At 30.3% G+C, this 17,560-nt stretch overlaps 1 protein-coding gene across 1 annotated transcript; it reads right to left on the minus strand.

Annotated features, from left to right (window-relative positions):
- Positions 1 to 1,233: 1,233 nt before the first annotated feature.
- LOC129906111 (protein YIPF5) lies at positions 1,234 to 16,382 on the minus strand. The gene is made up of 7 exons (XM_055981748.1): positions 16,247 to 16,382; positions 16,000 to 16,171; positions 15,746 to 15,936; positions 15,653 to 15,687; positions 5,702 to 5,812; positions 4,351 to 4,535; positions 1,234 to 1,441 (listed from the first exon to the last, which is right to left on the minus strand). The coding sequence occupies exons 2-7, from the start codon at positions 16,101 to 16,103 to the stop codon at positions 1,279 to 1,281; spliced, it is 789 nt and encodes a 262-aa protein (XP_055837723.1). The 5' UTR covers positions 16,104 to 16,171; positions 16,247 to 16,382; the 3' UTR covers positions 1,234 to 1,278.
- Between the last annotated feature and the right edge of the window lie 1,178 nt (positions 16,383 to 17,560).

A 17,560-nucleotide genomic window follows, 5' to 3' on the forward strand; every position in this document is an offset into this window, starting at 1 on the left:
GGAAAACGAGAAAATATTTGCCCTCCATTATGCCGATCCAAACTAATCCGATAATTGAGAGATTAAACAAACACTTCAGCAAAAAAACCCCTTCCATTTCCATCCTACATCAAAAATTTTCCAACATTATAATAAAATTCAAACATTCACATACTCTGACTATACTACATCCTCTATCTCTCTCAAAAAACCGATGCGCATCATATCCTTGAAGAGGATAATGAAATTGACTATTCGACACATATCCATATAGTTTGGAATATTTGAGTAGGGTGATATGATGGTTTGGTAGATAGGAATAAGGAACTTTTTTTTATTTTCAATTGTTGATTAGGTTCCTAGAACAACTGCTGGTGATGATGGTGAGGGTGGCGGTGGAGGTGGTAGAGAAACTACTCTTCTTCTTCTTATGTCCAATGACAAACATTATAATTTTCTATGAGTTCTTTTTTGTATGAAAAAGATATCTCCTTTTTGAACCCTGCTGTCGGTTGGTGGTCTCTCGTATGCACATTTTCATATATAGTTCAATCAATGAGAGAAATATAGAATCCATGGAAAGAAGTTTAATTGAATTTGAAATGGACATTTGCATGGAAAGGATGTTGAGTATAAGTTGGAGAAACTTGGAATTCTATTTTTTTTTTTTTTTTTGAATAACAATGGTATTTGACCATAATTTTTTATATCTTTCTCTCTGTTTGAATGGAGAATTTGATTGGCATTGAAATGTTAAATTTTAAAACTTTATCAGAAGAAAAAAAAGGATATCGGATAGTTTCTGGTCAATCATGTCCTTTTGATGCAAAAACTATTCAATATTCCAATTTTTATACGAGAAAAAGGGGTTTAAAAGTCCTTACGTCACAAGATTCTTGAGTTTACAATTCATTATTACAAAAAGTTTTACATAGTTTTCTTATTTACTTTTGAGTTTCATATTTCAAAAACTTACACATACACAATCGTATTTAATTAATTTTTCAGAGGTCATTTTCCATCTTAAACATCTTTAAATGTTGTTATTTTCAAATATTTATATAATTTTTTTATTATTTAATAAAGAAATCAAATTCGAAAAACAAAAATATAATCCACTTTTAGTGGAGAGAGAAACAATTTACAATAATAAAAAAAAAAACTTAAAATTAAGTCAATTCAAGCACTCATTAGGTCATTGATTGGTTTTTCTTCATCTCTTCTTTATGCTCTCGTTCATCCTTTCATTCATGCTTGAATTTATTTTTTATTTATTTTCTTTATTTTTTTTTTTTTTTTCTAGAATATTGTTATCAATGCAAATACACCATAGAGAAGTGCACAAGGATATGCAATCAACACTTGTTGATGATCCATAGAATATGCAGTCACGAAGAGCTTCGATGCGGATAGTGCACACCAGAGGATACTGATTCCAGCAACGATTAAACCCAATGGACCCCTACAAAGATAGAAAAAAAAATATATTTATATATAGAGTAAAATTGAAAGCAATAAATATACATGTGTATGGGGAAGGATAAACTAAAAGAAATGAAAAATAAGAAGAACAAGAAAAATTTAGTTAAAAATTTAAAGCAAAATATTAGAATTAAAACAAATGGAAATTTTACTTAAAATACATATTTTTCGCGTGATATACATAATATGGTGCAAAAGGATTCCGATTTTGATAATTTTATTTACTTTTAATGCTGGCCAACACTACAAAAATAAACATGTGAGCTAAAAATGACTATTTTTGCTTGACCTTTTGAAAAAAAAAAATTTGTCGATTTTTTTTTACATTTTTATGATTAAGAGAAAAAACCTGTCAGTTTAATTTGAACATGAGATACATATATGTAAATTTAGGATTCTCTTAAAAAAAAATTGACATTACAATGAAAGAAAAATGCTTACTTAATGCATAAGAATGCTCAAGAATGAATTACATTAGGTACTCAAAAACGGCTCTAACAATTTTTATTAAAATTTGTGTGCGTTCTGTCGCAAATAATGTCGTTTTTTCGAAGTTAAAAGAATCGTTATTTATGGTACCTGTAAAAAAAAATTGTAACGACTCTAACGAATTATACAGTACCTTCCCATATTATTAGTCCCAAGCGAAAAAACTACAAATTTTCATGTTGCTCAGTTTTTAAAGTTTTTGTCAAAATATCTTAAATTTCTTTTGTCTCATTTACTTACACTTATAATGTGGATACGGATTGATTAAAAAAAGTTGGAATAACATACTGTGAAGCTCTGCTCGTCTGGTCTTCTACGAAAGAAAAAACTGCCAAAAATCTATGAACCTTACGTAATAATCAGACGATCAGAGCTTCAATATTTATGCAAGATGGGGCTTTTGTCATAAAGTTAAGAATGTCACGTTATTCCTCGATACAAAAATTTAAGTATTGGACCCGTTTGGAAATATTCCGGTCATGAATTAAATAGAAAATTTTTTTTTGAGCTTATTCCCTTTTGCACGTTATTTTTTTATTAAAATTTTTGAATTCTTTATTTTTTTTTAATTCAATCCGTATCTGCATGATAAGTTTAAGTAAATGAGACCAAAAAAAGTTAAAGATATTTCGATAAACTTTAAAAATTCAGCAGCATGAAGCAAAAAATTGTATTTTTTTCGCTTGGGCCTAATAATATGGCAAGGTACCTACTGTAATTTTGTTCAACAATTTTTCTTTAATTCATAAGTTCTTTTATTAGTTTTTTCAACAGAGTCATTCTAAACAGCTTTCACCATAACAGCAAGTACATGCGAAACAGCCGTTCAAGTTGTCTTGAAACAGAAAAAAATATTATTTGAACACAACGGCAACTCTTGCTTTCATTTTATTTTCAATCCCGCTGAGCCCCATCGCGCCTGTCAGTTATAATCGCATTATTTGTTATTATTATGACAAACATATTTCACTTTTTTTGAATCCTGGGAAAATGTTGACAAAAAGTTTGGTTGGAAAAAATTTCTGATTTTTTAACGACAAATAACATTTATGTTACGGACTCATATTTCCCCCGAATAGCAGAATAACTATTAAAAGAATGAAAAAATTAAAACAAAATTAATGCCTCATACATTTAGTTTGGAACGAATTTTGTACTACCTATATAATATGTATTTCGAGAACTTATTGAACAATTTTTGTTTTTTATTTGTTCGTACCTCGAGCATTTTTCTGGGACATTAAACAAAAATTGAATCCATTTATAACGCCATCTATGAAATGTCATGGAATCAAAGTACGAACGCCAATAGATGGCGTTGTGGAATTAAATACTATGATAGTAGAAAGAAAGATTCAGATTTAAAATTGAAACCTTAACAACTGAAATTCAAGATTGGTAGATTGAGGATTAGAGGCACTCAATCTAATAATGAAATATTATATACAAAATTTTAGTTATTTTTGTTTATTTTTTAATTTTATTTTATTTAAAAAATGTTTCCAACATTTAATTATTTTAGCAATTTATTTAGCGACGCGTTTCGTTTTGAAAAACCATCATCGGGCTCAAATTTGTGATGATTTTTAGAACTAGACCACAAAAAGTATTTTCCGAGGTTCAATCTGAATCAACTACTGATTTTGAGGCCGATGTAGTTGATTTAGTTGAAATAGCATGCTACGAAACAGACTCCATATCCAGTTCTTGCAAAAATTGAAGTTGAATAACAATCGTTCGCGTTCTCTTATATTCTCACTGAAAACCACAAAAGACACAGGTTCCTTTCTGCCAAACAAACCCACCATACCCTATCTGGAAAAAAATTTTGTTTCCCTTAAAATAAAAACAAAAAAAAAACAAATACCAAACAAAATCAATTGAAATCGAACTCAAAAAAGGGTCTTCTTTTACCACCATCAACTATAACACGGATGGGTTGCCTTGACTGAAACAAATCTACCATCAACAGAGTTGGTATGGTGTGGTTCTTCATTGTAAATAAATACTCCAAACCAAACAAAAACAACAGAAAAAGAAGAAAAAAACTGATAAAAATGTTCTCCCTATATTTCGATTTGTTTGCAGGTTGTGGGGAACACCCGTTGTTGTTTTTAATCAACGCATTCATTGTTTGTACAATACTGGCCATAATAGTAGTTATGGTCGATATGGCAGGTGGGTGGTGGTTGAATGGGTGGTATGGCACTGAGAAATAATGAAAATAACAATTGCAAAAAAAATATACAAGAAGAAAAAATAACAAAAAACAACATAAAACATATCGCAAATTAAAAAAAAAAAAAGTAAATGTATATTCATACAGAAATAATAATAAGAAAAAGGGAAAAAAGTTACGATGAACTGTGTTAAAACAAAAGAGAGTATATAGATACTCACTGAATGGTGATTAAAACGTTAATGCCGGACAATACAACCATTGGAAGCAGGCAATAGCCCAGGACTGATATAACAGCTCCGAATGTGACCTGAGCTTGGGTGGCCATCACCGACAGCAGGCAGTAAAAGGCAATGCATCCTATCACTCCAATACTGTAGATGTATGAAAATGTTACTTTGCCACTCTGTAAATGAAAAAAAGGGAGAATAAATAAAAATAATAAAAAATAAATTGCACGACTGGGGTCGCACGTACTTGCTCTTATGCTTAAAGTAACTATAATGTTAAAGCTTTTTATTCAAGAAATTTAAAATTTGATATTTTGAAGAAATTTAATAAGTAGTATAAAAAAATTAAATCTGTTTTTATAATTAATTAAACTCCGTTTTAAATTATCTTAAAAAAAAAAACAAATATGCCATTTTATTTCTTGTATACAAAGGTATTTTTAGAAAAAATTTTTCGAAAATTGTAGGAGCCGTTTTTTTAAAAAATAGTTTTTTATATATAAAAATTTTTTAACATTTTTCAAAAAAAAAGTTGGGATGCCATTTTGAAGAAATAATTAATTTACACATTAAAACTAAATTTCAAAATTTTTCATTAATCCGTTTTCAAAAAATTGATTTTTCAAAAAAAAATTTTGAAATATTTTTTAAAAAACCAAAAATGCGTTTTTTGAAAATTTTCTAAAATTTTAATATTATCTTTACTTACACACTTTTGTATAAAAATTTTCATTTAAATCGGGTTAATTTTGTACGAGATATTCAGAAACGAAAAAAACCGTTCTATGACAGGTACCGTTAATAACGGTACAAAAAATATTTTTTTTATTTAAAAAGTTGGCCCTTATGTGTAGTATTACACACAAAAATTTTAATCAAAATCGTTAGAGCCGTTTTTGAAAAAAATTAACTTTTCTATTTCCGTTATATGGCAAGTACCGTTAGTTTTGGTCATAAAAAAAAAATTTCAATTTCCCCTCTAGGGAATCGCCAAAAACTGCTAACTACCAAGTCTGAAGAAAATCATTTCACTCGTTTAGGCTGCAGCTCCAGATAGAGACAGACGGACAGACAGACAGACAGACAGACAGACAGACAGAATTGCCGGACCCACTTTTTTGGCATTCTCCATCATCGTAATGTCATGTAAAATTGTTATCTCGAGTTCGATTTTTTTTACGAATCCTAAACTTGCCCTATAGTACCTATATCGCAAGTAAAAATAAATTGAAATTAATCCTCTCCTCAAAACAAAAAAAACAACAAACTGAAATTGTATCGAGGGGAGAAATTAATTTTCATTCGTAGACTCTCGTCTAACTACAATCACTCACTCACTTACCAATAAAAGAAAACCTCCTAGGGCTAGACAGAATGCCAATGGTCCAGCCATGTCTGTGTCCTGAAGAATACTTTGATCCGCTCCACGAAGGGGATTAAGCACGGCCAATGTCTTAATAGAAAAAAAATTGAGAAAAAGAACAAAAATAATGTTAAATAAGTTCAAGGGTCAATGTTAGTGTGGCTGATGACAATGATGACAGATGAAACAAAGGCTGAATTGCAATTAATTCTTAGAAATGAGACTTAATGCACAGACAGAAAGCTAATCAGAAGTCTTTGTTGCTCCCAAAGTTGTCGTCAAGTCTTAGAGACTGACTACTTTTTCAATTCTTCTGAAGCCATTCTCATTCCTTGACTCGAAGGAAAAATAAAATCTTGAGAAATGAAAATGGTTGACGGTTGAGGTCCTGGTATCAGCTAAAATTTGGTTGGTTGGTTTTGAAAGATTCGAATAAAATCCATTTAACTGATATTCAAAAATCAATTATGAATGCACACCAAGTTTGTATAAACTCAAACTTCAATCAATTAAGCCCTGATTTTTCAATCGTCAGTTAGACTATCAGAGGAATAAATGTCAATATAAAAAAAAATTTTATTCCTAGGAATAAGCTCTAACTAAGGTTTATCTAACTATTGAAAAATTGGCCCTAAATAAAATACGAGTTGTTTCTTCCTTTTTTTTTCAATTTTCAATTTTTTTTTGATTTTGTTGAACAAATGTTTGATTAAATAGTGAATATGAATTTGCATTGGTACTGGCACTGCTATACCTACATCATGGCAGGTTATTCCAAAGAATAGCCCAATTTTTGCAGCAACTTGTGTGTATGAAACAGGCAGGATGTAAATAAATAATAAAATTCAATCAAGTGTGCGGAACAGGGCTAGAGTTTTTGGGAGTAGTTTATATTTAACCTTTATAAAAAACGCTTCCATCAAAAGCATATGAACACAACCAACAATTATTTGCATTTGATATACAATCGAAAGTAACTTATTTTGTTTTATTTTTTTTTTTAATATTTTTATTGAATTCAATTAAATTTATTTGAATACAAAAACTAATTGCCATTTCGAATTTCAATGATCATAAGAAATATAATTGCAGTATTTGTATTCAAGTAAATTAATTGCTATGAGCAAAAATTGATTGTAGGTATTTTAATGGCTATCATTTTGACTTGCTGTAAAAGGCAAGTAATGGTTTCGTGTGAAAAAAATAATTCCAAGTTTTTTTTTTTTCAAAATCAATATTAGGATGATTGAGGAATCCAAAAAAGTGGTTTTCGTTATACCTACATTAAAAAGAATACAAATATTATTATATTACTTATTTCATGAAAATATCAAGTATTAAAATTAGAATTTACAATTATTTTTATACAATAATTTTAAATATACAATAATTTAAAATATACCCTGAAATAAAAACTCAAAATTTGTTAGGTTTTAAGATGTCGGTCGTAAACGCACGATGGAATTCATAATAGTTGCTCAAGTAAACATTTTTCTCAAACAATCAGTCTGAGAAGAGTTTTTTGAGCGTATTCTGAAGTACATACATGTATACTTCATTTATTCAGTAAAAATTAAAGAACATTTTTGGTTTTCTTCACGTAACGAGAAGCTGCAGTGGCCAAACGCAAGAGCAAATGTTCACTTAAGAAAAATCTTTACTTGAGTAACAATTATGAATTCAGTTTACAATTTCTCTTCCTGTTAGACCTCTACAAGGGGAGCGAGTCAAAATTCTGACTTCAAAATTCTGATTTTTTTCAAGAAAATTCTGTTTTTCAAAATTCTGTTTTTTTTTTTCTATTCTGTCTTTCAAAATTCTGCTCTTCAAAATTCTGCTTTTCAGAATTCTGCCAGCATTTTTTTTTTTACAAAAAAATTCAGCTAATTTTGCTTTTTTTCATAGCATATGCGTTTACTATACCAAAATACACTCATTAATGTTTTTTTAGGTTGATATTTTCTTAACTGCTTGCTGTTTAACCATCACAAATTATTTTCAAATTGCTTAGAGTACCTAGGTACTGAATTTCTTATAACTCACATCTATACGAGTATACTGTTGAAAACTAATTATAGAAACGATGTTGTGTGATAAAGCATATTCCTTTTCTTATTTAATGTTTTGAATATCAATTTATATTTGACTAATGATTTTTCGAAGATAATTATCATTAAAAACCTTTTATCAATATTTTTAAATTTATTGATTTAATGTTCGATTATGATTTTTCGAAGATAATTATCATTAAAAACCTTTTATCAATATTTTTAAATTTATTGATTTAAGAAAGTAATCTCAAATAGGCAGACAAATTTAGCTAAACGATGATTTTACAAAATTCTGCCAAAAAATTAAAAAAGGGTTTGGAAAATGTTAAAAAGCGCGCGCTTTGTAACCCTTTTTTAATTTTTGGAGGAATTTTGAAAAGCAGAATTTTGAAAAACAGAATTTTAAAAAGTAGAATTTTGAAAAGTAGAATTTTGAAAGCAGAATTTTGACAAAAGAATTTTGACCCCGGCAGAATTTTGACCCCAATCCCTCTACAAGTTTTACTATAAATTTATATAATTTGTTTATATATACATAATAAGGAACCATAGTCAAATTATTAGCCAAACAAATTCTGTCACCTTTTTTGGAAAAATATACAATTTTTTGCCTTAAAAAAAATAAAAATTGGTCTTGAATAATTATTTTCAAAAGACTTGATATAAATTCTTAGAAATAAGGAAAAAACATTATTTCATTTTCTTATATAAAACCATCATAATCTGTACTTCTAAAGTAATAAAAAAAAAAGAGAAATAAAAATAATAATGAAAAAGGACTTCTAAATATTAATCTAAATGACTAAAACAGTGTTTCCTAAAAGTGGAAATAATAAACTGTGGTCATTACATATTTTTCGAAGAAGATTGGTCTCAAAGTCAGAAATCAGCATGGTCAAAAAAATATAGAATCTTAAAAAATACACATGTAGATTTTGGAAATACAAATATCTATAATTTTTGTGTTATTTTAAAATAACTAATACTAGGTGTGTATTTTGTATTTACTAAAAAAAAATAATTTTTGAGATTGTTTTATAAGCTACAAAGTATCATATGCAAATATCGTAAAGCTAAGATATACAACATTTAATGTCGTATTCATTAGATTTTTGCCTACTTAGACACAGGGTGACTTTTTCATACAATGGGAATTTTTGTCGTCACTTCCAGGTTCTCCAAACAAAAATATAGGTAATGATTTATTAAATATACTCATATAGAAAAGCTTAATTCCAAAACTTGTCATTTGTATACTGGAAATTTAGCCTTCAAAGCCTTGGCTGAAGCCTATCAGAAAACAACAATTTAAACGGTTTAGCGGAAAATGATTAAAAATTGATGTCAGTCGTACTATTCGATTATAAATGTGTACACAATTTTTTTTTTACTCGAATTCAGGACAACAACTGATTGTGTTCCATGTCCCGAAACGATTGTAAACTACAATGTTACAAATTCACCAAATTCAAATACAAAAGAAACTTTTTTATATGTATATTTTTTTTATATTTTCAACACACTACTGAAATTCAGTTTTATCATTTTTTTTGTCGATTGTTAGGAGTCCAAAAAAAAAAATAAGGTAGTAGTGGAAATGAAAGGATATTTCCGGGAGTAAATATTTTTGCTGCTTTATAATTGATTGCATGGGCGGATTCATTGATAAATTGTAAATCAACACGGCTATGTGAGCAAGGGTAGGCAAATAATTGGGAGAATGAGAAACAAAAATTGTTTCGAATGAACATGGCAAAGTTGGTTTTTGGTAAAACTGCCAATTCCATCTGAAATAAATGGATAGAATCCTTTTATCATATTTTTTTCTTTTTTTTCAATTTTTTTTTTTTTGTGTGTGTTAATCAAAATTGTTGTTTATTTATATTTAACAATTTATTTGTTATTTGTTTTTAGTATGCGACAATAAATTAAACGAATATGTACATTGTAGACAGGAAAAAACGTTGTCCTCCATTTATTAGTCATATTTTCTCTGAGACTATTATATGCAGTAGAGGTGTACATCTGTACGTCTTTTTTTTTTTTTTTTTTGTATAATGTACAAATAAAATTCATAAAATTTATACAAAATTCAATGGAAAGAACTCTTTTCAATCAAAATAATAAGCAAAACACTTTTTTATTTTGTTGATTTTAAAAATAAATGTTGAATAAATTTGTATGTTCGATTTTATAGCAAATTCACGACATGAATCAATGAATATTAATAAATAAAATCATAAAGTTTAATATTTTATATTATTACTTTAGAATTATGTACATATATAAAAAATAAATATTAAATTAATTTAAAATTTAAATCGAAAGAGTAAATCTTATGGAGGTCAGGTATTTACTTTTATTTTTCTATGTGCGTATAAAGTTGATTCTCAATCTCAATTCTTAACTATCTTTAACTTATATTTTTAAAGAGGAAAGGTCTTTTTAGACGAGTGAAGCAGTTAACTAAAAAAAATATTAAGGTAAGTAGAGATGGCGCTACAGAACAGATCCTCATTTAGTTATCGTGTTATCCTGTTATCGTGTAGCACTTTTCGTATCTTCAGTAGAACATCGGCAAAGAAAATGAATGAGTTTCGTCTCTTTTTTCCAGTTTTTCCGCATGTTTTTGTATTTGTAAGTCTTGTTTGGTTCAGGAGGGGAAATATTTTTTGGAAAAGAACGCACTAAAGAAAATTGGGAAAAAAAAGGATTTTGAATTGGTAAGGGATTCATAAAAGACAACATTATCAATCACAATCTCTTAGCTGATAAAACCGGCGTCATTCCCCGCGTTCAACGCAGATCATTTGAATCAAAGGCCCTTATTGCGAGTGTCGTTTTTCTATCAATAGACGACTTTATTCGATAATTGATCATCGAAAATGACCTTTGATATTGTGAATCTCTATCGATAAACGACTTTATTCGAAAATCGATCATCGAAAATGAATTTTGGTGTCGTGAAATTGTATTGTGAAGGAAATTTTTCGTTTTATCGTTGGATCTTTTTCGTTTACAATTTTGCTATCGACTCAAATCGAGTTCAATAGCAATCGATAGAGATAAACAATACCAAAACAGACATTTATCGATTCCATCGACTTTTATCGCATTAAAAGTTGAACGACACTCGCAATAAGGGCCAAAGTTCTCAATTTTTTAAAGTTCTGATTGGTCAGAACCAAATTTAACGTCCAAATTTTTTATGACTTGAATTCAGATGGTTTGCGTTGAACCCGGGGATCATCACTCAAAACTTCAAGTACCTACACATCAATAGCCAACAAAATAATAGCTTTTGCCAATTTCTTTTAAAGAAAATAAATATCTAGACTATCTGCCGATCCGGTCTTTTGGGATGAAGTCGGGTCATTTATCTAGCAGACTTTTCAGCCTAACATGGAAATGGTACAATTTCATGACACCAACACACCAAGTTATACAATAGATAGACTACTTCGATTTTATTAACCCTAAGGAAAAATATAACCAAATTTAATCAAAGGAAGTTAACTAGCCTTGATTGGCTAGAATGATAGTAAACCATTTCTTCAGAAACACCACCAAAATTCTGGAAGTCATTCTCAGGAGGCTTAAGAATTACTACTTTGGTCTTCAAGAAAGGCATTCCATACTGCATTGATGACTGAAATTTTAGTCTGATTTCACCTCAGCGCTTCAAAGCTATCGCATCACCGTTCCATGCTTTTGGACGTTGAGAAAGTGTATGGATATAAAACCTAATTCTAATTTAAGTAAATGAATTTTTTTGGATTGACAAAGTTTATATTTTTCTATATTTTTCCTGAAAATTTCTAATTCAAATCGAAGACCGCGAGTAAAAAGTAAAGTCGATAAAAGCCGGTTTCGTTGAAGAGTTAATTTTGTTTTAATTAGATCATTCCTCTACAACTTGATGACTTGCAATCAACCTACTTTTCATCTACAGCGCCAGCCACAGAAGCCCAAAGATTCAAGGCCCAAATCATGAAACTTTCATAACAATGAGAAATTTAATGAATTTAATTAATTGCATAAATCGTCTTGGTTGGCTTCCAGATGAATCAAAAATAGCAACCAAAAATAAAGTAACATACCGTGGAGTCACTTTCAACGAATTGTTCAAATTGAACTCGAACTCAAATATTGTCATCAAGAAGTCCAACTTTGCTTTCCATCGGTTGTACTTCCTACACAAGAAAAGAACCAGAAAAGGCAAATAACTCAGGCCAAACATAAGCTAAGGAGAGAAAGTTTTGGCACTATGCAACGGTGTCATTTTTTATTCAAAATGGGTAAGCTTAAAAGATTGACAGTATCATGTCAAATATGATATGAAAATGTATAGATAATACAAAGCAATATCTCATCTCGGCAACCCTATCAAACTCCTTTGCTTTTGTAGGAACACCATTCTTTTCAACTACTTTTTCTTCAGGCCAAGAAGACAATCAAGCAATAGATCCTTATGAAACTCGAGTAATGTTCGGTATAGTGTGCATCGAAGAATAGAGAAGGACAAGACTCAACGATATGCTTTATAACGACATTGAATTGGTCAGAAAGCTGAAAATTCAGCGGTTAAAATTTTAATTTCTGCGAGAAGCGTAAGAATACCAAACGCAACAAGTTGGTTTGTTTTATTGTTGGAATAATCAATGGTTCAATTTCAGCTCCATTGATCCTCAGTCGTTTAAATTTCATTGCTAGTCAATATACACTCCTGCTCAAATTTAACGCACATCCTATTTATTTTAAAGTAAAGTCTTGCTATTACTTTATGCCACAGTATCATGGTTACTTTCTCAAATGAGACAATAGTGATCTTAAATTCAAGGTATGGAATAAAATGTTTGTCAGGAAGATTTGGGGAGAGATTTGCTGAGGTCTGTCTGTTAACGCGCAAACCTTTTAGCGAAGAGTCATAAAATTTCATGGAGTTAAATCTGTTTTACAACACCTACGGAGTTAGCGAGCCTTTCTAGACCTCAGTTAAGTACCCAAAAATAGTTGACTGATGCCCTCGAACAGCATCCGGTTCCAATCACCCCTAGATTTGGTCCACAGTTTAGTCTGATGCACGATAATGCATGCTAGATTAGTTTGAGAATATCTTCAAGATTTTAATATTCCAGCTTCGGATTAACCACACAGAAATCTGGATTAGAATTCAATAGAACATGTGTAGGAAATATTGAAAAGATGCATTCGCGACCGAAATCCACCTCCAAGCAGTCTTGATCAACTGAAAACATCAGTGAAAGAAGTGTTACAACAAAACCTTCAAAAGTTAATTAGTAAAATGAACAAACAACTTCAGGTTGTCATATGCACTAGAGGAGACTATACTAAGTATTGCATACAATTATGGGAAAGAACCGTCACCCGCTTCCATTTTTTAAAATTTTTCTTCTTAAAAACAAAAATTATTTTATAATCAGTTTTCAGACCTTGAATTGTTAAATTTGGTTTATCTTTTAAGATGCAGGAGTTTAGTTTTAGAAGGCAGTTGCTAATAAGTAACATTTTCAGTAGATCAAACTACAGTGCCAATAGTCCTTTAAATCTTTGAATTACTATCTAAAATAAAAATCTATCTAAAAAAAGCATTGCCATTATGTCTGATAGTCAAGCTCCTCTAAAACCACTGAAATCCTACGAAATCAACTCCAACTGTATAGGTAAACTTAACGAACTTGGCAAAATAAACAAAGTCACACTCCACTGAATACCTGGGCACGTTGCCGTTGGTGTCCAGGGGAACGAGGAGGCGGACTCTTTTGCAAAAACGGGTGCAAGTTCCCCTTTAATGGGACCCGAACCGTATTGCAAAATAGGAGAAAATGTTATTAAAAATAAAATAAAACTAGACGACGGGACCAGGAGAAAAAAAAACTTGGGAGAACTACCAAAATTGAGACGAGCGAAAATGCTTCTCGGGAACTACAACCAAGAGCGTTTCAAATCATGTAAGTAAGAACAACCTCAGGTTAATCACTGGTCTTCTCACGGGCCACTGTAAATGAATCCTTTATTTCAGAAACAACATAAGTCCACTTTTTCAAAAAAAAATTTTTTTGGAAATTTCTCATTTATGTATAGTTATCCTTCTTCTTCTTCCTTTTTCTCGGCGCTGTTATGATCTCGATGTCGAGGGGATCATAACCTTCCCACGTTACTGCTTCACACTAGTGATCCGCCTGTGGGGTTCGCCGGGTTGATCCAGAAATCGGCGGCAAGCCTCCCGGTTTTGTATTGTTCCGTTTCTGAGGCCAACTGAATGCTGGTGTTTTTGCATTTGCTTGTACCAGGAGTTTTTAGGCCTACCTTTCTTTTTATTTATGTATAGTTATCCATCTTCTGAAAAAAAAATTAGGTATGTCTGACCCCCCAAAATACGAAAGCTGAAATTAAAGGGTTCAAAATATATTGAAAGATTTCACGCGGTGGCAACATTTTTGACTGTTAAATACATGACTTTTTACCAGTTTTAAATTATTTTGGCAGCAATCTTGACACACACGCCCTTTTGTTATACATTTATAAAAAGGTAAAGATTTACTCTATCTACTATTTTATTTATTAAAATCGAAAGCAGGGTTCGAAAGCTATAGCTAAAAAAAAACAAAAGTTTTACCAGGTCGAAGAGAAAAAATTACTCTATGAAAATACCCCAAATACTCAATTTCCTGAAAGGAATAAGGTTAGAGGAGAAGCTATAAAATGAGGAACTATCTCAGCTAGCCTAAAATTGGACACTAGATCTTATTGGTCGCAGTGCATCCACACCCCAAATAACAATCAATCAATCACTTATTAGACCAGTGCCGATGCCTTCAAAAACATTAAAAAGTACAAACAAAAAAATCATAGTAGGATGAAACCCATTGGAAAAGGAGGTGAATATGATAAAAATGAAAGGAAAAATAAATTACGGGCGAACCAAGTTCGGGAAGTGGGTGGGTTGAGTTTTTAATGGTAAAAAATGGTATATCTCGATTTCCGGCAAAACTAGAAATCCTATAGAAAAAAAGTTGTATGGCAAAGTTGTAGGTAATAAAAAGATCGACAGCTTTTGTATCAACAATTTTTTCACATAACCTCAAAATTTATGTGAAAAATTCAAAAAACCGAGTTTTTGGTTTTTTATTTTTATCTTTTTCAAAAACAAAAATTTTTCTAAGAAATTTGGTGAAAACTTACCTTATTATGTCCCAAATACACTGTAATTTATTTGATTTAAAATATTAATTTGTTCACCTTATTTTGACTTAATACCAAAAAAACACCTTAATTTTCAATCGAAAATTCACGTGTCAAAATATCAGCTTTTTTCAAAAAGTCGGTGGGCATTTCGTTCGTTAAAATGTCTATTTTCTGATGGTGTAAAAAAAAATTTACATTAGTATACTATAGAACATGTTCTCGTAAAATTCAAAAAATGAAAAAAGCTTGAATTCGAAGAAAAATTTTTATCATTGTTTACAATTTTGGCCTATTTATTCAAATTTACACTTTAATTACTCAAAAAACGTAAGATTACCTACTTTGCCATACAACTTTTTTCTATAGGATTTGTAGTTTTGCCGGAAATCGAGATATACCATTTTTTACCATTAAAAACTCAAAACACCCACTTCCCGAACTTGGTTCGCCCGTAATTTATTTTTCCTTTCATTTTTATCATATTCACCTCCTTTTCCAATGGGTTTCATTCTACTATGATTTTTTTTTGTTTCAAAAATTATCGACCCTGGTCTATGTATATGAATAATGATTGTTGAAGCATACGTGTACGACGGTTTCAAATTATTATAACATTCTCAAGATTTTAAATTGTTTGCATAGTTTTAAATTAACTTAAATTACAACTTACCTTTTGGAATATGTGATGTGGATTGATTCCCAGTTCTGGAAAAGAAGATAACATCTTAAAAGATTTGGTTAAATTTCTAACTAAGATATTTACCTTCTAGAAGTGGTGGTTCATCATCAAAATCTGAACCACCTTGTGGCTTGAATGCTTTTTCTTGTCCAAAAGAATTGTCCACGTAAGCATTTGGATCATAGAATCCACCTACACCACTGCCAACATCCGAATAGCTGGCATTGTAGTTTGGTGGGACAGAAGTCTGTGTATTATCGAATGATTGGAAGTTTCTTAAAAGACAACACAAATGAGACATCATGGAAGTTAAAATATTGTTTTATTAAAAGACTTACAATTCTTGACCAAAGTCTGGAACTTCAAAATTATATTGTTGTTCATGTTGTCCACCAGCTCCCCATTGGTATTCGTTTTGTGGTGCTCCATAAGGTGATGCCATGATTCTTCTTTTTTAATATTCAGCTTTTGGTAATGGATGGATCTTTGAATCAAGTTTTCGATTTGGCACTGCAAAAAGTTTTCTACTAATTATGAAATTGATTTATTTTGTTTTTATGTTTAAAGTGGGTTTATATTATTTACCAAATTATTTTATTAATTTTTTTAGGAAAATTGAACAAATTTCAAGATAAAATTAATGAATTTACACCAAAACAAAAATTATTTGGCATTTCCCTTCGGCACATCCACGTCATAAAAGCGACAGCTGACTTTTGTGGTTGACAGTTGTTGGTTTGAGGATGAACTAGTACTGTTTGATTATTCTATAAATGTTGCCTTTCTTAAGGCGACCTGCACACTGTGTTGAAATGTTTTTGAAAAATTAATTAATTTGTAAGGCCTAGTACGCAGCTGAAGCGAAACAAAAATTTTCAAGTCTCCAAAGTCAAAGCGAACATGTTAAAGGAAAAGTATCATCGGGTATAATAGCAAAGTAAAAATAATTAAAATACAAATAAAAAAATTCAAACAAATTTCACTATCGAATTTTTGTATGGAAAATTGCATTTCGCTTCAGCTGCGTACTAGACTTTAAGCCTAGTATGTAGCTGAAGCGAAACGAAAATTTCCATACAAAAATAGCACAACGAAATCTTGACCGAAATTTTTTTTTGTTTTTATCTTATTTTCTGATATTTTTTTGAATTTTGTATTTGTATTTTTATTATTTCGAATTTGACATAATACTCGATGGTATTTTTTTGTAAGCTAGTTAGCTGTTAACTTTGGAAACTTATGTCGTTTTCTATTTGCTTTTGAGATTTTTGTGTAAAAATCTCAGATTCTCCACTGAAAATAGAATATGAAATCTAGTTTTGTAACTGTGTACGAAATCTGTAGGTATGTATAAAAAAAACCTCTCTTTCAGGTGTCAGATTCAGAAATCTGATTCTGAATCTCGTCAATAGAAAACGACATTAAACATTTTTCGTTTCGCTTCAGGTGCGTTCCAGGCTTTAGAAACAAAATAAAAATGGATGATTACCCAACTAACATTTCAGCTTCGGTTAAGGTATTACAAAAGCTACATTTCAGCTTCTTTTAAACTTTAGTAAGGTTGTTGGGCATGGAAAAAGGAGAACGTTATACAAATTTTACCCTCTATAAGGATCTTAAACGAAGCTTTACCGAAGCTCTACAGAAGCTTTGAGGTTTGACAGATAGCTTCGGAAGAGCTTGTATAGCTCTTTAATACATGTCTTATCGAAATTAAAAAAAAAAAACAACTACAAAAACAAAAAAGAATTCTTTTTTAACTGGTTTTAAATCATGAATTTTATCTTTTGATCTGATATTATATATAACATTCCATTAGTTTGTAGTATATCTATTAATAATAATTTTAAAAGTTTATAATTTTTTTACCACACCCAGGAATCGAACTTCATATCTGCT

This window comes from Episyrphus balteatus, chromosome 1 (genome assembly GCF_945859705.1).
Source record: "Episyrphus balteatus chromosome 1, idEpiBalt1.1, whole genome shotgun sequence".
Taxonomy (NCBI): Eukaryota; Metazoa; Arthropoda; class Insecta; order Diptera; family Syrphidae; genus Episyrphus; species Episyrphus balteatus.